The following is a 20554-nucleotide window of genomic DNA, read 5'->3' as shown; positions in this document are numbered from 1 at the left end:
TCAGAATCTCTCTGTCTGCAAMCCAAACCCTGATCTTTGCTACCTTCCATGACATATTTCACATGTTGTTCATGTGTCCCTGACATTATTCTAGTAATTGTGCTGATGTTTTCTCTTTTAAAGCCAAGTTTTAATTTTCAGGTAAATACACAGCAAAAATGAYGGTAATTGCTCAATATAACACTCGACAAAGTTCAATCTGTGTTGACCCTATGTGGCCTAATTTGCAGAGGCATCATCAGTCACTTACAAGTGTGGTCTGCTCAAGTGTAGTCATAAAGAGGAATTCTGCTTTATAGCATTATTGAAGACTTAATATAGCAACATGCCTCAGCAACTCACAGCTCCATGAGTGCTAAGACATTTCTGAGTCCAACATTACTATCTCCTTATTTTGTACAGGAGCAAACAGAGACACACAGTGATTAAGGGATTAGGCCAAGGTCATACATGAAGTGCGTGTCAGCTAGTGTTAGCATTTAKGTCATTTTCAAACTGAATGAAAAAACATACCTTGCACAAGTACGGGGAACTGGAGTTGGTTTTGCAAGTTTCACACAATGCTCAGTGTGGTTTKCTTCAAAGCGGCTACGACAGTCAAGCTTCATTACTTGTCACTTCGGTATATGCCRTCACTTACCTTGCCCGTCTGGCTGCACTAATACACATAAAGACTTTCCTCCTCAGGAGGCTTAGGCCTAGCACTAATGGAATGATAGACTCTGGCTGGAAATTTGGGGGTCTGAACAAAATTTCACTCAAATCAAAATTCAAATGAATGTGAGTAATTCCGTAAAAATGGCTGATGCAATTCTTGCGTCTTTCTTATCTGTTAAGTGCACTTTTATTTGCTAGTGATTTCCTTCTWAGTAAGTATTAGAGAGCAGGCACTTTTGAAGAGGCAGTTCTAGTCTCTATCACAGAGGGAGTCTGAAACAGTAAGTTCAGGGGTATCGTTTGCTGTGACGTATTTCAGTGGAGTACTCTCTGACAACTGCCAAAAATAATTTGAATGCCTGTCAGCAYRGGAAGTGAAAAAAAGTATTAATCARTCAATGAAYATATATGTATTGTAAGAAGTAGATAATCAATACAGCAGAAATTATGTAGTCTGTTATTTTTCAGATTTGTTCTTGTGAAAAATCACGAGGAAGAAAAATCACTAGCAAACTCTTAAATATTGCAAATGTATCAGAATGAAAAAAGATCCTGATTCCTAACTGAAGCTGTACTACATTAYTCAATATACTTCTCTGAGTRAAAAAATGGGGTAYACGAAATTGGGCAATTAATGCAAAAGGACAAAGAAGTGTTTGTGTTTATCCATTTAGAAATAACTGTATACAGCACTGAAAGCTATTTCCAGTATTTAAGTTTTATACGCTTGCTTAATAGTACTTTAAATCCATGACTCATATTCTTTCAAGTACAATACTTAAAAATTGATTTTGTTCCTAAATTGATCTGTACTTTTATATCCTCATGTTCTCCACAAATAACCATTTATCTGTCCAGATGYGTGAAACAGAAACTGCATTCTATGTAAAAAGAGTGAAATGTTTGTTTGATTTCAAAGTTTTTGGTCTTTACAATCAAAAAATTGGGATTTATTTTTGGTCTTCAGAAGAAATTAGTAATATTTCTGTAACTGAAACTTCTTCACAAAAAACACAGAGGCAACTGTTCTAGCATCATGCAACAGGAGTGAGGGCACTTAGCAGATGCAGGTCTCATAAGTCTGGCCTAATTCTGCTGCTTCTGTACTGGTGAAAAGTGAAAGAAGACGAAATTTTCTAGATTAAAAGACTGCAGACTCAGTCCTACTGCCTTGTGTCCTTCACTTTAAGCATATCAGAAGTCTTCTTGACCTCTGAAGGACAAGTACAGGCAAAGGATACACAYGTAAATCTCGTCTGGGCTGGAACAAGTTGCAGTTTAACAGGGATGTGATATGGTAAGACAGAAGGGCAAAGCTGCCTTAGAGATCAGAAACAGGGACAAAAGAACTACTGTTGTTTCAAAAACACCCTGCACCAATTAAGATAACACTTTCTAGATGTGTTATTAGAATACTGAACCATAAAAATATCGGCATTGGGCAGGTTTTAACCAAGCATGACTACTATTGCCTTTTTTTTTAGTGTGTAGTTTTAACCTCCTAATTACAGGAAATGTCTATGATGTAGGTAGGAGTGACACTCAAATGTACAATAATCTTATTTACTGTGCTCATATTATTAGGCTTAAATTCCTTTGCAAAACAAGTCACCCTACAGAGAAGGAAATTATTTTGAAGGTACTTCATTTTCGATTTCTAGCAGTTCGCTTCGTCTTTTGATCGTATGCAAGGTAACTGCACGGCATTTTGCAGCACGCTTGGCAGCGGACTACTCTACTGCAAAAGGTGTCTCAAGCTACACAGCACAGTTGCAGGACTTCAACCTCACTATTCGGTAAGGGCAACATAAAACCTCTGCTCTGCAAGGCTCAGTACTGCGACGTTTAAATCCGCTCATCAGATCCCTTTTAATGGAGGTGCTGGAGGGCGATCAGAATGTTTCCAAGAGTGGCCCCTGAAAATTATCAGCCCCGCCTTCAATGCAAAGAATGTTATATTAAAGTAAATAACCAGAATATGGCAAGAAATAAAATGAGCGGTAAGCCATTTAAAAACAACAACAAAGAAAATCCCAACCAGGGAAAGGCCACGCCAGCCGGGAAGGGCCCTTCACCGGGCAGGCCGGGGCSGCAGCTCCCCGAGCCCTGGCTCCCAGTTCCGCAGCGGCGGCGCGGGGCGGAGCGGGCCCGTGGGACCGGCCCCTTCTCGGCCGAGTCTCCSGCAGCGCCCCCAGCGGCCGCTCGGCCGCCTCAGCTCCGCCCCGAGCGCGGCTCCTTGCCCCGCCCGCCCAGCCCGCACGGGCGGAGCGCCATGGATGCCGCTGGCCGCCGCCTGCCGCGGGGCTCTGGCTGCCGCCGCCGCGCCGCTGCCCCGGTGTCGGCGCGGTGCTGAGGAGGGCTCGGCTCCGGTGAGGAGGCTGCGGGAGGCTGAGGTGAGCCGTGGCGGTGGCGGTGGCGCGGGGCCTCTCCTGCCGGCGCGGGAGACGGCGCCTTTGCCGAGCAGCCAGGCCGGGTCACCCTGCGCGGCCTGCGGCTCGCCGGGAACTCGAGCGTCGCTGCCCGGGCCTGGCTGGCCGGGAGGAGCGGGCGGGGGGGAGGCGGCGGGTGCCGGGAAGTCTCTGCGAGGGGCCGGGGGCAGAGCGGGGCGGCGCTGGCGGGGTCCCCTCACGCCGCCGGGTGCCCCGTGCGGGGGCGGTGAGGAGGGGGAGGCGGTGCCTCCCTTGCCCCGGGCGGTGCCGTGTGGGGAAGGGGCCCAAAGCGCCGCGCGGGCCCGGGGCCCGCCTGGTGTGTGCGAGCAGGCCCGGGCGGCGCGGCATGAGTTGGGCTGCGGCCTGGCCCCGGCTCTGGTGCGGCGCTCCTGGGAGTCCCGGCCGCTCGCCACGCTCCTTGTTCTGCGCGGTGGTTCCTTTGCAGGCCGTCTGGGGTGTGAGAACGGCAGGTGCCCGTGTTGAACTTAGCCCACTTTTGCTGTGTCTCTTAATTTTCTTGTTTCTCTCGCTATCACCCATCTCCCCGCTCCCGGAAATAACGATTTAGTCGCGTTAAGGAGAGATGGAATACTTACAATAAGATCCCACTTTTACTGGTTGAAAGTAGTTTTATTTAGGGTGAGAGCAGGAAATGCAGGCTGTAAACAGTTCGGAGAATCATAGGCGTTGTTTAAAACATAGAAAATCAGTTTACTAATATTAAATTACTTTTTCGAGCAAGATAATATCAAATATATARCTGACAAGCAGTAAATGAGTGATCTGTAATGTTGTAGTCCTAAATTATATAAAAATCCTATCTGTTGTACTTCTGTCACATCTTTGAGTTCTAAGCTATTGTGAAAGAGCATTGCTGATTTAGTGTGTGTTTCTTCATACAATACTAATTTCTAATTCCCTTTTGTAGACATGCCCTTGATGGAGTTATTTTTTAACTATTAACTCATTAGCAGCAAGTAAACAAGTAGTCAGACTTTGTCCAGATCAAGCTTCTCCCTCCCACATCACCTCCCCCCAGTTTGTGGGGACACTGTCCAGCATTTCATATTTACCTCTGAGTTTGATAAACTTATTCTTTTTCTCTAAGCTATATTTTAAAAGAGTATATTTTTTCTTGTGTGTCTAATTTGTGAAGATTGGTTTGTAACCCGTTAGTTTTTTATGGAAATAGACATGTTTGCAGTGTTCTTAAGCAAGGGAGGTGAATTTGACTGTTAAACATGAAGTAAAAAACAAGTGCATAGGTCAAAAAATCTCGACATTTTAAAGCGACTTTTTTGGTCTTCAGCTTGCATGTACAGCTATGGCATTGGGCCAGCAAATAATGTTGTTTTCCTTATATGTATGTGAGTTATTTGAATTATTCACTGGATTTTTTTGGAAGCTGTAAATTAATTTTTTTTTTTCCAAAACCCCCCCAAATGACTCAACAACCCCTAACTCTTGAAAATGGAAGTGGTTCTTCAGTTGTCTTTTTTTATCCTTTGACATAAAAAGCCTATTTTCCTTATGTTTGAAGGCTATTTTAAAAGATGAAGGATTCCAAAGAAAAAAGGTTTCCRAAGAATCTGGAAGTCTGTAATTGTTCATCTCAGTTTTTTTGTTTTATGGATTTCTGTTTAAAATGTGAAATTCATTATCTTTCTGTGTTTGAATATTTTTGTGAGGAGGTAATCAATCTCTCATCAAGCTGAACACTTTATAATAAAGTGATATTAAAGGAATGGGATGGGCAAGACATCACTTTATTTCTTTTAGCTTTGGGAATACATAAAAGCGTGAAACACAATTTTTCTAGCTTTAATTATCCTTAAAATAGAACAAACTCATTACTATTTACTTGCTTATAAAGCTTGGAAAAAAACCTATTTGCTAATAAAATATGGAAGTTTCTTTTTTCAGCACAAATATATGCTATRCATTTTGGAGAAGAGCAAATACACAGTGTTTAACAACAAGATTGTGATAATGACTACTTTTTTTACTTGCCAGGTGAAAACTGCAAAGCGTGAGTGAGGCTGACTGAAGAGAGAAATTAATTGTGCTGAAGTTAGTCTGGCTTCAACAATTAAAGGATATTTTTGGTACTTTTTAATTGAAGTGGAGGCGGCTTTTTTTTTTTTATAAAAAACCATGGCAGATGTGGACCCAGACACGTTGCTGGAATGGCTGCAGATGGGGCAGGGGGATGARAGGGATATGCAGCTAATAGCACTGGAACAGCTTTGCATGCTGCTTCTGATGTCAGACAATGTGGATCGCTGTTTTGAAACGTAAGTACTTTTGGCTTTCGTTTATGGAATGTTATTTTCCCTTTTCTGTAGCTGAATATAATATTTAACATTCCTAGAAACTTTCAGCCTTAAAAATGTTTTACAAACTGAACTTCAGTTTAGTTTTACAAGCTGAACGTCAGCTGAAATCAAGTGTTTCTGTTAATGTCATGTGAAGTGCCCTTGTCTGATTAAAAAGGTAGTGTTGTTTGGGTGATATGCAGTGCCTGTTCTGACACAGGAGCTGATTGCAACTCTTAATAAATTTCTTTAAATTAAATGATGTTGATTTGGGGAGAGGGGTGGGTTTGTTTTTTTGGATGAGGTAGATTTGGGGCGGGGGCTTGTTTTGACTTTTTTTTTGGTAGAGAATAACTTATTTTGTGTTAGGATTGTAATGATCACCTAGATTTATCTAAGCATCCATATTCTCACAATAGTTTTRTCTCTTTCATCGAGGCATGTAGTAGCTTTTTTTAGTTCTGTAAATCCAAGCAAAAATCACAAATAACCACTGTTCACACAAATATTTTGCCCCTTGTTTGAAGCATGTTGCTGTTCRTGCCACCCTCCTCAACTGCATTTGTATGCGTCATATAGCACAGTACCTGCATTCACTCCTTTTAAATTTCTCACAGCACAAAATGCTAATATAATCACTTCTAATACTTGAGTGTTGCTGTACTTGTGTTAACACTCCTTCTGTGAGAGCCCACCTCTAGTCTGGAAGAGGTAGCAAAAGTGTAAGCAATCACAACTTTTACTTTCTTTGTTCATCAGTTCTGATTTTCATGCTCTTGCCTCTCTGCTTTTCCATGGTGTTTTTCACTGCTCTCACTTTCTTTTCATCATATAGTATGGCTAGTGTTTTTCAGATACATCCTGCTTTTTAGGAGTATGGATTTAGAAGCATTTAAGTTTGTTACACTGTTTAGTTTTGTAGCTCTGAAGGAAACAGTTTTCGGACTTCGCTCTTAGAAGCTGTCCTCCCAACTGCATTTATTAAGGAAATGTAATRTTCATGCATCTCTAAAATGTGGATTTGTAGTAGTTGCAGAACATTGAACACAATTTTGTACAGTGCTTTAGAATTTAAGATTGCCTGTTTTTTGCCTTGGTGAGCTTGAAGGAGCCTTACTGTAGGGAGATCCATTCGACTTGCTTATCTGTCCTCATACTACTGATAGTGATACTCAGAGTTTGCCATTGCAGAAAAAAACTTAGTAGTTAAGAATTAATTYTTTTCATGGGTCTGAGTGAACTGCCTGCTTCAGGATATTCTGTTCTATACTGAAGYAGAATTAGGCATAAGCATTTTTAAGGTTGTCTTCTGGGTATTTGAGAGACAGGAATGAAATGTCAACTTTAAAAAGTATAAACCAGTTGTAGTATTTATGAGTCTTATTTAGAGCAGACTTTTATTTTGAAATAAATGAATTAAATAGTCCAAACTTTTTTTTTTTCCTTAAAGTGCTCTGTTATTGCACTATTAGGGTTTTAAAGTTATTTGTGTCTGAAAGAGGAAATATTAAAAATGACATTTGGCATTTTAGTTTTTGAGTCTTGGTTTACTTTAATTTAACTGGCCTTCTWAGTTCYCTRTTTCTTTTGGTCTTGTAAGATTACCTCAAAAAGAAGAGAATGAAGTGTAAATTGGGGAAGAAGTTACCAAGGTTCTCTGCCTGTTGAAGTGATTTTCAAATAATGTTARAACTGGCTCGTGAATATACTGACATGTATGATCTYGTGCCCTGTATTTGGTGAGCTGACATGGTAGCTCGTTACCTTATTCCCATTTATCACCCACTGTTTTTGTCCCAACCTASTCTTGTTCCTGGCACTGTCAGGGCTTACTGGACTCATCTGATTCCCTGAAAGAGCAAGCTGCTCTTTAAACCTGCTGAAGGTGGTTGTTAGTTTTCTGCTGTTACRGTGAATTACAGCATATAGAGGGAGGTGTCTGATGAGCACTGGAGTGGAACTGCAYAACTGGAAATGTGGGAGGAGCAGAGAAAGGTGTACAGTCTTCAGTGGAGAACTTCTCAGTGGATTGTCTTGAGTGCTTATGGGTGCCTGCAGCTCAAGGTGACTTTATTTTGAAACTCTGTAAGAAGTAGATGCTATCTTGAAAAGTATTTTTAAAATCTTTCCCAAGTGACAGTTCAGATAGCCAAAATTGTCAGGTGCTGAGAGAGTATAGCTAAAATAATCATGGATAATATTTCATAGTTCCTTTTCAGCTGTTTTTTTAAAGGAATTTTAGTTCCCTGAAATAAGATTTGCTGTGTGACAGAAGGGCTGCCAAACCCCCATTTTTCAGGAACTAATTTTGAAAATGCTTTCAGTTCATGCCTGATCTAGAATACTAGAAGTTACTCATATGTTAACATTACAAAAATCAGTGGCATATTCATCTTCTGATGATAATGAGTCACAGACACTGCTGGTCACTKGGCATGAATGYCTAACATTTTATCAGCAGCAAAAGCCAGTAGCTTGCACTATAGAAACTTTATGCATGAGAAATGGTTCTGTTAAGTAGTTGAGTTGGAGTGAAACAGCGAAACTGTTGTAGTTATAAGTGTTAGGCCCAAATTGTAGTTAAACGTGTGCTATTAWGTCCACTTGAAAAGGATTTGAAAGAATACGTTTTATAAAAACTTAATTGAACTTATGAGGGTTTTTATTTTCTTAATTACCTGTAACAATTTAAATGTATGTAGAGACTCTTAGTTACAATCTCACATTGTTAATATAACCCTTCTCTGAATAGGTGTTTCAATTTATTATCTTTTCACCTCCTGTAACTGTGTCACTTTTTTTTTGGTGAGATAAAATTAGAACTCTTCTGGTTGGGCTTTTTGTTGCTGTTTTCTTTTCCTGTCTGCCAGAGTGAAAGTACTTGGCAAGAAAGACAGTATTTATACGTTTTCATTAATTACAATGAAAATTTGTAGAAAAAGTCACTAGTATAACAAAGTAAGACRTGATTAAAACCTTTTTTGCACAGCAAATGAAATAGGCCTTATTAATGCTCAGAAGGAGAAAACATCTTCCTCTTTGGCTGTTCTCTAAGTCACCTCTGTATATGTGGCATTAACAGATTTGATAAGCAAAAAATTATCAGTTGTCAGCTCAGTTGACAAGTAGAAACAAAGTATACAAAGGATCTTGCTTTAGGGCTCTAATATGTAAAATAGAAATCCTTTCAGTTTATTTTTTAGATCAGATATGTTTAATTCACACTAAACCTTGTTCTTCCCAAAGTATCTATTCAGTAGAGAAGTACTATATATCTTTCTATTGTATTTACTAACAAGTGTAAGAAGAAATTCTAGTGAACCAGACTGCTGTGAGCTGGTGAGACCGTTAGAGTAATGTGGAACAGTTTATCTTTGCCTCCACCTTACTGCTTAAAACTACGTTCTGATGTCTTTATCAGGATTGTAAAACTCCGGGAAATCAAYGACATTTAGAGAAAACAAATTTTTCTTGTAGAGATAGGAATCCAAAKTGCTGGTTTTCAGGAATGTATTTACAATCTGGGCTGCCTCTAAAAGCATATTTGTAATTCAGAGAGTAAAGTGCCCTTCAATAGGTCTGACAGTTGTGGAAAAACTAACAGGCTGAGAGAGTAGCTCTGTTGGTATCAAGGTGGTTTCATATCTTGTGTCCTACAGATTTGCTCATTTTTTTTATTTTAAGGAAAAAAATAAAGYCAGAGCATTGTTATGGTTTTGTGCTGGAGCACAGCATGAGTAAATTAGAGTAAGTATTGCTGTCAACAATAGACTGCMGTTTTCAATGTTTTAAACCATGCAAAACATATGTTCTTAGTGAATTATTAGTTTGGACTAATGCAGACATCTCTCCCAAATGAAATTCTATAATTCTTTTATAATGGCAGGTTTCATGTGATTCCTACTAAGATTTTTTTTCTGTTAATGAAGGCAGAGGGGTATGGCAGCAGTGGAATACCAGCACTGGAATAATTTACTCTGTGGCCTCCAATATAGTGGGATCTTCAGCACACTATAGCCATTTTCTGAGATGGAAATATGGGTGTGTTCTGTATTTTCAGGGAGCAATCTTGTTACAACATAATGTTTAGAATTTTTCCTGATTTTTAAGACTGTTTTATTGTTGTTATCCATTTTGGTCTTCTTCCTTTTTCAGTTATAAGAATTTTAAAATACTAATGTCTTTTTTTCTTGCTCATTGTTGCTAGAATTGTGGAGATTTATTAACCTCGCCTAGTTATTTTGTGAATCTTAATGGTTGCAAAGGCCAGAAGGGAAGATTAAGTCTAAATTGACATCTCCACTTCTGTCCTGGCCCTTATTTTATGTGGTTGTACTGTATTGAGCATTTTGTTTGAGACAAGCATAATGTGTAGTTAATGGTTCCGAGAGGGCATCCTACCTAGTTTTGTCCTCTCTTTTTCTATTAAATCTGCTGCCTAAGGTGTCTTTGTTGTTGAAATTTGCTTTTTCTTTGCCATATGAATTGGCCAGACTGATGCATTTTGTAGACAGCAGTCAGTTCACCTTTTCCTAATTAGATTAAAAGCCATTAGTATTCTTACTATGAATGTACCTGCACACAAAGATTTCATCAGCTCTTAGTCTTCTTCCTCTTCCCTTGTTCTTCAATTTAGAACTTCTTCATAAATATTTTCAGTGTTGCCTTCATCCACTGTTTATAGTAATATCTTTGACTTACTGTTAACAGTTAAATATGCCAGTTTTAGTTAGATGTTTCCAAAATKTTGTACAGTAAGTGTAATTTTAGTTATCAGTCTTCAGAGTTGCATTCAAGGATATGATTACTTGCTGCTTAGGTATTGCTTGATGTGTTACCTAGACTGAGATTTGTAACTTGGCATTTGTGTGTGTTAGGACACAATTTGATTAAATGAGCCCATGCTTCTGGGTAATCCAGATAAGTGTATAACTCATCACATTGTCACTATTTACTAGTCTGGCCTTTAATTTTTTTTTTTTGGTAATAGTATCATCAACTGTCCTTTTTTTTGTTTAGAATTCCATGTGTGAGATAAAACCAAAGTGATTSTTGCAAGTGCTATACAAAAGACAGGTGCAGAATGTTAAGGGAACAGGTTAATGACATTTTGAAAGAGTCAGCACCAAACAGATTGGATGAGACCAGTAAGRGAGATGTTACAGGAATTTGAAATGGTGGACTTCCTTTCTTGAGTGACTACTGGTCAAGTGATTTTTAATGTGGGCCTCTTAAGAAGAGGTATAGATAGCACAGACGTTAAGTAGATTGCTAACAGGAAAGTGGAAATTTTCTTGTGTTAAGTCAGCTCTCCTTTTGACCACCTGGGAATCTAGTWGAAGCTATTTGGGGAGATGTGCATATTTAGGCATACAAAATCATACTTTTTGTTTTAATTGGTTATTTCCTTTTGAAATGTTGACAGAGGTAATATGCACTCAAAGTATTATCTGTTTGCACARTTGAGGTTGCTACTAGTGGAAATCATAGGCAGAAAGACCTGTAGTTTCACATTCTTTAGTTTATTCAGCTATTGTGGATGTAAAATATTTACAAAATGYTGGAGATGGGGAAGAAACATGTGAAATTTCTGCTCTGAGGTATGGCATAGCTTTTGCAAGATTCTGAAAAATGCAAAAGGCAGCCTAACGTGTCCTTTGTAAATTCAAGAACAAAGCAAATTATAATTTATTTAGAAATACAGAAATTACTTATCCTGTAGAAGCTGTTTCCTCATATGGATTTTCCTTATTTTYCACTTTACAGAACTGATATTTATTGGATATGTAGTTAAATACTAAATGTCTAATACTAATTGTCTTCCTGCCTAATAATGAACTCACAGAGGAGGGTTAGCTCTTTCATTTATTTAGCTACAAGGAAGTTTGAAAGTGTTTTTAAATGTCAAATTTTAATTTTAAATTAATTTCTTTRAATTTCTAATGAAGTGGAGTTAATGCTGGAATGGATCCAGGATGGAATTGTTAATTATCCATTTTAATTTCATTGGCCTGAGCTGTGATTGCAGTTAAGAGTAGAGTTGTGCATGTTTTAATATTTTGTAGCTCTGGTAGAAGTTCCTAAACTGCCAGTTAATTTTTAGTTGCTTTTTCCTTGTTCCTTTAAAATATAGTATAGTGTGTCTGAAGTCTTACGCMTGAGTAGATSTTTTTTGGAMTTAATTTGTATTGTAACAGTATTAMATGGAAATACTGCAAAATATGTTTGAGTAATGGATCCAGAATAATACATACAGGCAGTGCAGGTGTGTGGGTTGTCTTGTGGATGGTCTTGATTACTTTGCTATTGGTTTTGRTTCATATGTGGAAACAAAACAGTCTTTCAAGAAAAGAAACCATGAGGAAAAGTCTGAGATCTCCTCCCATAGAAAGAACTACAGAAAGAAAAAACAATCAAAACTGAGTTGAAACTGCTTTTGCTTGAAGAACAAATCAGTTGTTCAGGRTGTTCTTAAAAGTTTCAAAGTTGTGTGATGTGTTTCGTAAATGTTTATCTGGTATATTTTTCCTCAAAAACAATTAGTAATGAGATTTAGCATCAGTAGTTTAGCTTTTATTTAAGTAGTGTAGACACATATAATTCCTTATTTTCCCACTTTTAACTGGTCTCAGCAGATGGAATGTATTAAAGATCCAGCTATTGCTGGCAGGCAGCTGAGCTTGGTTTTCTGCCGCAAGTCACATGTCTTGGACCAGGCAGCTTCGCTGAAGRCTTTGTCACATGCCAGGGGCTCCGCATCAACTGAATCCAGCRGTTACTCTGGAATTGAGTAACACACCCTAACGCTAGCAGTAGTTGTTAACTGTTTTGAGGAGGAACTGGACTGGTGTTTTTTCATTCTTTTGGATTTTGTTTAAGCACAGCAGTAGTCTTCATTATTGTTTCGGTTTTAGCTAAGGATTTTAAGTGCATTAAAATATGAAATGTAATTACAGAAATGAGTTTACAGTGCCTATTTTTACTTCCTTGGTATCTTTTTACATTGGCAGGCTGTAAAATCAGCTGAGTCATTTCATTAGAGTTTAAGGGATTAGCACTGGCAGGAGCTTACTGCTGTAGCTATTTAAGAATTTTGTATCCCTATGGATATTTCTGTTCCTCAGGAGGTGGGTGTGTGTGTAAAGGTTCAGAAGTGTGTCAGCATATGGAGTTATGCTGATTACGGTGCTGTAAATTCTGTAGTAATATAATTATACTGACAATTTTCTTAGCCTTTCTTAACATGAAGATGATTATGATATTTAGAAAACGTTTTCAGATCAAGTGAATTTTTTGCAGAGAAAGACTGCATATTAAAGAATTTGTGTGAAAGAATAAATAATTATGCTCTTAATAACCTAATAACTGATTTTAACACTGAAAGTATAAATATATCTTTATTTCAATATAAATGATACAGAATCAACACTTTAATGTGGTGTATTTCTTCATATCAGTACAGGGAACAGAGAATGCTCTAGTGCCCTGATCTTAATAGAGCAGAACATAAATGGTAAATACTGATTTGGAATAGTACCTATTTTGGATAAAACTGTCTTTCAGCAAGATATTTGAAACATGGTGGGTGGAAAACTTGGAAGATACTAAGTAACAGCAGGTCTTCTGGGAGTACAGGAATGAARTTGGGTGGACTTGAGAGCTGCAAGACTTAAAGTAATTAGCAAGAGCTGTAGCGTGGGTTGTAGAGTAACCTCATTAACTTGAAGTCGGTCTTTCACTAAGGAGTAGCACAGAGTGACCTCATTAATTCACTAAGTAGCCCTAATCACTCTTCTAAAGTACACATTTAAAGTACTTTAGGAAGTGCCCAATGTGATGTTAATACAGCTCCCTAGAAATGAAAATCTGAAAATATTCTCCTTTTATTTTCATGTTTATTAGAAGGGCCTACATAGAAACCCGAGCTTTGGAGGTACTGATTTGCCATTGATTTCTGATTTGAAAGAATAAAAACTATTAAAGAATAGGATTTTTCTGTATTAAAGACAACTCACCATTGTCTTTTTGCTTGTTTCACTGCAAATAGGTCATTGTGAACAGCGTTTCCTCATCTACAACATCAAGAGTTCTTCATTGCTTCTTTTTTTCTGAGTTACATTACTCTTAGTAATATATAATCTGGATAAAAGCAACATGTAAACCCAATTTTGATATTGGGATGATTTAGAAATTATGCACTTAGCTTTTTTCTCCTTGGTGGGTGTTGATGCTTGCMGTAGTTAAAGGTTTATTTGTGTATTTTTCTCTTGGAAATCAAAAGCATCACCTTTCAGTAGATGGAAGTGTACTAAAAGCTGACCATTGCTTCCTGTCCTGTCACATCAATTCATTCAGAGTATAGTTCTGGCTTCAGTCTCCCTTTTATCCCAGGAAGTTTTGACAGTCTTGTTTTRCCCATGTAGACGGTTTTCTAAAAGGGAGTCCAATGTGCAGCCTTTGTCTGTGGTACAAACACTCTTAGATTGTTTTTCTTTACTATCTGTCAAAATACATTTTGGTTCTGAGCATAGCATTAGTTGGAACAGCTATAAGATCTGTATTACTAAAAGGCCCTAATCTCCCATGGCAAGTATTTGAAGCAGTTTTAGGTCCTTTTGATCCATTTTGGCCTGCCTAAGGAAGCCAGTAAGGATTTATCTTGGAATTGTGGTGTAATAGCGATGCATACATAACATGATTTGTCTGACTCACTCTTTGGTTCCTGTTGGTGTTGACTGTGTTTGCTTACTTGATGCATCATTAAAAAGAGGAGCTGATTCTGAGAAGGTGCTGTGCTTGGCCTTGTTGCTAGAATTGCTTCTAGGTAAGCAGTGGATTTATCTTCCCTCTGCTGCCTTTGCTTATGCTTTAGTGCCTTCACTTGGGATTGGATTGAGTGAAGACTCAAAGGCTACTCTGAAAACCCATTTTCACAACTTAGAGGCTTAAAGACCATCCACTGAATAAGGGCAACACTTTTCCTCTCTTTTTGTTGATCAAACGCCAGCACACAGAAATCCCAGTGKAGCTGCTTGAACAGAAGGGAGAGGTGAACACTTGGGGTATTTGCTGTATGGCTCTGATGTGTTGCACCCCATCTCTCATTAAGGGGCTGGTGTTCCCACCTACCCCTGCTAATTCTTTCTGAGGCACTACTCACCCAGGCATGTTTCTTGTTCCTGAGACAATGTAGAGCCTAGGCTCATAGTTTCAATCACAGGAGACTCATGTCATAGCTTAGTGGAGATTTGGGGATTAAAGGGTGATTGTTGTAAAGCTGACCTGTGTACTTTTGTTTGTATGCAGTTATTGATGGAAAAGTTAGCTACAGCATAAAGACTGAAGTCCTTCAAAATGACAGCCAGGCAATTTTATGCTGTAATTATTTAGCTGCCTGTTTGGGAAGATCATGGCTGGAGCACCAGGGATGTGTTCATATACCCTTCTTGTCTGCTATTACAGGCTGAACCTGTTAATGTAGACTGTGTGTGAATGACGGAACTGGTACTTTCTGGTCTCTTGTCAGGAATTTTATGCTCTGATAAGGCCTGAGGGGAATTCAGGAAGCCAAAATAATCTGGATTTATCTGTATGACTTGTGTATGCTTATGAGTATAATCTGTAGTCTCCAGAGGAGACTCAGTAACCTTTCTGTTTGCAATTGCCAAGTCATTCTCTGTGACTCTATGAAAAGTCATGGCAGTCTCAAGTTACTGGTAAAGGAAATATTGAACACATCTATAAAGGGTAGAAAGGAGGACCCGAGAAACTACCAACAGATCCTCCTAGAAGCTGTGCTGAGGCACACAGGGAGGTGGTYCAGGGCCAGTCCTGCCTGACCATCCCTTTGGCTTTCTATGATGGAGTGACTCCGTCAGTGGGCAGGGGAAGGGCTACAGATGTCACTTATCTGGACTTCTGTAAAGCCTTTGACAGACTCCCTCCTAATATCATTCATTMTCTCTAAATTGGAGGGAGAAGGATTTGATGTGGGTGGACTGTTACATGAATTGGGAATTGTTTGAATGGTCACATCCAGAGGGTAATCAATGGCTCAGAGTCCTGATGGACATCAGTGACAAGTGGTGTCCCTCCTGGATCYGTTGTGACACAAGTGTTACTTAATATCTTCATTTATGTGACCTAGAGGGACTGAGTGCACCCTCAGCAAGTTTGCAGATGAYACCAAGCTGAATGGTGTGGTTGACACGCCTGAAAGATGGGATGCCATCCAGAGGGACCTGGACAAGCTTGAGAAATGGGTACGTGGGATTCTCATGAAGTTTAACAAGATCAAGTGCAAGGTGCTGCACCTGGGTTTGGCACCCCCAGTATCAGCATAGGCTGAGGGAAGGATGGAGCAGCCCTGCCCAGAAGGACTTGGTGCTGGTGGGTGAGAGGCTGGACATGACCCAGCCATGGGCACTCCCAGCCCAGAGAGACARTGGGGTCCTGGGCTGCATCCAGAGCAGCGTGGGCAGCAGGGAGAGGGAGGGGATTGTGCCCCTCTGCTCTGCTCTGCTGAGACCCCACCTGCAGGGCTGCATCCACCCTGGGGTCCCAGCACAGGAAGGACATGGAACTGCTGGAGTGAGTCCAGAGGAGGGCCATGAAGATTAGAGGGATGGAGCACCTCTCTTGTGAGGAAAGGCTGAGGGAATTAGGATTGTTCAACCTGGAGACGAGAAGGCTTTGGGCTGGCCTAAATACGGCCTTCCAGTACCTGAAGAGAACTTACACGAAAGATGAAGGGGACTTTTCACTTCTACTTTTTTACTTCTTCAGGCCATATGGTGACAGAACAAGGTTACTGTAGTTGGTTGACCCTGGCTGGATGCCAGGCACCCACCAAAGCCTTTCTGTCACTTATCTCCACAACTGGACAGGGGAGAGAGAATATAGTGAAGGGTTCATGGTTGAGATAAGACCTTGGAGAGAKCTCACTCATCAAATACTGTCATAAGCAAACCAGAGTTGAATTGGGGATATTAGCTGAATATGCAGAAGCATATTCAAGCAGAATAATGAAAAGTAAAATAAATCTTAAAAGCACCTTGTCCCCTCCCCTTTCTTCTTTTCCAGTCTCTAGTTCCTCTCTCACCAGCAGTGCAGGCAGATGGGGAATGGGGTTTATGGTCAGTTGATCACCCATTTTTCYTGCTGCTGCTTGGGGAGAGGAGTCCTTCCCCTGCTCCAGTGTGGGGTTCCCCCCATGGGTGACAGTCCTCCAGGAACTTCTCCAACATGAGTCCATCCCATGGGCAATGGTTCTCCATGAACAGCTGCAGTTTGGGTCACTGTTCCACTGGCTGCTGTCCTTGAGGCACATCCTGCTCCAGTGTGGGCTTCCCCTGGGTTTACAACCTTCTCTTAGGCATTCATCTACTCCAGTGTGGGTCTCCWCCATGGGCTGCAGGTGGATCTCTGCATCTCCATGGGCTGCGGGGGCACATCCTGCTTCACCATGGGCTGCAGGGGAGTTTCAGCTCCAGAACTTGGAGTGCCTCTTGACCCTTGCCCACTGACCTTGGTGTGTGCAGAGCTGTTCCTCGCACATATTCTCACTGCTCTCCTCRGCTGCRATTACATCTGCACAATAACTTCTTTTTTCTTATATATGTTATCACTGAGGTGTTACCATCATTCCTGATTGACCTAGCCTTGGTGAGCAGCAGGTCCTGCTGGAGCCACCTTGCATTGGCTCTGCTGGACCTAGGGGAAGCTTCTTGCAGCTTCTTACAGCTACACCCTTGTAACTCCTTCTTCTACAATAACCTGGCAACACAAACCCCATATAGTTACCCAGGGAAGCTATGGATGCCACATCCCTGGAAGTGTTCAAGGCAAGGTTGGGTAGGGCTCTGAGCAACCTTGTCTAGTGAAAAGAGTCCCTGYCCATGGCAGGAGGATTGGAACTGAATGATCTTGAAGTTCCCTTTCAGCCAAGGCTATTTTGTAATTCTGTATGTATCTCCCAAGAGTTCCTGTGTAGCTAACTAGAGTTTCTTCCTGAAACCTTATGAAAACACTTGGTTTTCTTATGGGAGGACTGGAAATCAATCATTCAAGTCAGAAAATCAGTGTCCTGACAGCAAGTGGAGATTGTTCTGTACCTGCTAATTGAAAAAGGGTTGTCTCTGATTCATGTAGCTAGAGGGTCTGGCAGAAACGTAATTTTAAAATAAGCCTGAACTCTTAAGTTATTGCTAGAGAGCTCTGCTTTTGTAAGGGGAACATTGCTGATACAGTGCACTGGTATTTTTGTAYTGACAAAGAATTCAATATAAATTATATGCTCCTAGTAATTTAGTATTTKTGCTGTGTCTGCTGGGTAATTGGCTCTGGTGGATAGGTGTTTTAAGGACAGGAATGGATTTCTTCAAAATGTTTTAATTTCCTTTTAAAGGAAATTACAGCCAAGTTTMTTTTGTGTTGTGTCTGTTAATAAACTGTTAAGTTATAGAAAAAAATGTATATTTTAGTGTAAGTTTTAGATTCGCTAAGTAGGCTTTTAACTTAGCTGTCTGTCCATCTACTTTTGCTAGCATTAAACTAAACAGTGGAGCTCCCTACCTTCCACTTGGTAATACATGCGTGGGTTTGGTTTGTTTGGGGCTTTTTAAGGTTTATGTTTATTGGATTTTTTTTTCTTGCAATATAGTTTGAAGAACATTGTTCATAGCAATGTTTTAGTGTCCTGCCTAGTGTTGCATAAAACTCARTATAAAAGATCCAACACCAAATCCCTTGAACACCTTGTCCACTTAAAATTTTATGTACTGAAATGCTTCTGGTGTCAGCACATGGTAGTCACCTCATAATGATTACAAATTTCAGACTTTTTTTTTTTTCCCTCCACAGTGGATTATGTCTAAAATACWAAGGGTATAAACCCTTCTTAAAGATGTAGAATTAAATAGCAAATTTCTTAAGAACGACAGATAATATAGGCTGAATAGGCCAATATAAGTTTTGCATGTGTGGTTGGGCTTTATTGAAGCTTCATTTATTAATTTGTCATGAAGTATCATTGAGCAATGTATTTATTTGTAAGGCAGCATTATTAATTATTTCATAAAGCATGGTACGAACTTGAAGGAACTATTAGCATTTTGCTGTCCCAGGAGTTGGTGCCTTCATATGAGTCATTGCATACCTCATAGGATACTGAATGACCTCTGAGTCTTCAGAATGATTCATCAAGTACTTCACCTGTCTTCCAGACCAAAAACCATGTTGTTATTYTTTCTTTTTTGGATTTAGAAAAGTTTTAAGCCATCTTTTGAAAACCAAAACCCTACTCAAAGGAAAAGTTGCAATATTTGTTTCCTGTAGATTTAGTCTGGTCTTCTACATTTAGGGCTGAGGTATCCAGCTATTTTGACTACTGTCACAGCATATATCCCCTTCACTTAATACCCCACCATCACCTTGGAAATCTTTTACTGTTATGGTGAGCCATCATAATGCTAAGTTATTTGTAGCTAAGTAAATATGCTGCTGGAAGATAAACTGACTTAAAATATAGCTCCAGAACTTTTGGTCTAAATCAGTGTTATCCACAGCGTCAGAGGGATACAAGAATGACTTTTGCAGCTTCCTTTCTTTTTTTTYTCTTAACTTTTGGGGGTATTCTTCACCATCCTTGCATATGGAAATGAGGCTAGCAATAAAGAGGAGAGCCATAGGCTACTGAGACATGGATATGGAGAGGAAATGCAATCGATGCAAGCTACATTAATTAAATGTTCTCAGTGTGATGAAGGAAAATAAATGATTCAGGGGATAGGGGAGGAAACTGAAATAGGATAAAAAGACAAGGGAAGTAAGAGGGAAGAAGAACCACTCAGAATTAAATTGTGCATTAAGCCCAAAATCTTTAGTCTGTGTATTTAAAATGCCATGATTATGTAGCTATTAATTATCATGAAACTTGAAGCTCTGTTAAGAAAATATTCATTCTGTTTGGTGATGTGTGGTTAATTAAAAAAAAAATTCCCAGCAAGATAAATTTTTACCCTGTATGACTATAATTTCAAGAGTGTTTTTTTTCTGCTGGCTTCTTAATGCAACATCTTTTCAGATTACCTCTTTGAATTTTCATGTGTGTGAGATGTAGTGTTCTAAATGAATGTTCTGAACCAACTATAAACTTAGTTGAGCAAATGATGTMTGCATGGAAAGCATTAATATGTTAATGTGGAAGTGTATGAAATTGCTTAATGTAGAGAAGTTTGCACAACATAGTAATGTGTTGGGTTTTTTTTTTGTCCTGCAGATGCCCTCCTCGAACTTTTTTGCCAGCACTATGCAAAATTTTTCTTGATGAAAGTGCTCCAGACAATGTGTTGGAAGTAACAGCTCGTGCCATAACATATTACCTAGATGTATCGGCTGAATGCACCCGTAGGATTGTGGGAGTGGATGGAGCTATCAAGGCACTTTGTAATCGTTTAGTAGTTGTTGAGCTTAACAACAGAACAAGCAGAGATTTGGCTGAGCAATGTGTGAAGGTATGTATACTTAAGAACCACTTGTTTTTAAGAAGGAACTGGGTAATCTGCTATTTCTACAGAGCTTCCTCATACTCCAATTCTATTTATTTGACTGAAATGTGATGTAAAAACATAGACTATGACAAAAGTACTTGCCAACAATGCTGCTTACCCTTACTGTCAATGTGCGGCTTTTCACACCTCAATTTTCTATAACAAAAAGGTATAGAAAAAGAAATACAATAATATTAGAAGAAAGATTTCCTGTTTATCTTGTGTGACTAGAATGCTGATAGGATGCTACGGGCTGTTTTTATGCCACAGAAAGTGAAGAATTGCTCCAGATACAGATAAATTACCTGTTGTAAAAAAACCTTCTGCTGCCTCTTCAGTAGCATTAGATACAGCTTCCCTACACCCCTGTGAAGTTTGTAGAGAAGTTYAGAAGACCCTTCCAATATCTTATTTAAAGCATAACTCATGGGCATGTGGTAGCATATAGTTGGCTACCATGGCTACATGGTTCTTGATTACCATGGCATGATAATTTATGTATATATTTCCTATTTAATAGTTCCAGTCTACTCAGAAGTGCATCACTGGGGTAATGGAGCTCTTACAAGTTTCAAAACTCTCAGTTGTGTGCTATCCAAAGACT

General features: G+C 39.5%; 1 protein-coding gene across 9 annotated transcripts in view; it reads left to right on the top strand.

Annotated features, from left to right (window-relative positions):
- Nucleotides 1-2920: 2920 nt before the first annotated feature.
- The window catches only part of HECTD1 (HECT domain E3 ubiquitin protein ligase 1), a 60381-nt gene continuing 42747 nt past the window's right edge, over nt 2921-20554 (top strand). For 5 of the 9 annotated variants that reach the window (XM_057381367.1, XM_057383011.1, XM_057386253.1 and 2 more), the window contains exons 1-3: nt 2921-3050; nt 5100-5380; nt 19680-19914. In XM_057381367.1, coding sequence (XP_057237350.1) covers nt 5241-5380; nt 19680-19914 — 375 coding nt within the window. In that variant the 5' untranslated portion in view covers nt 2921-3050; nt 5100-5240. The remainder of the gene's footprint in view (nt 3051-5099; nt 5381-19679; nt 19915-20554) is intronic. The other 4 variants (XM_057384648.1, XM_057382178.1, XM_057383821.1 and 1 more) reach the window with 1 other exon arrangement.

The sequence above is a fragment of the Malurus melanocephalus genome, unplaced genomic scaffold (genome assembly GCF_030028575.1).
Source record: "Malurus melanocephalus ecotype Western Australia unplaced genomic scaffold, MMel_1.1 scaffold_0, whole genome shotgun sequence".
NCBI lineage: Eukaryota > Metazoa > Chordata > Aves > Passeriformes > Maluridae > Malurus > Malurus melanocephalus.
This window is presented reverse-complemented; position numbering and strand designations above follow the sequence as displayed.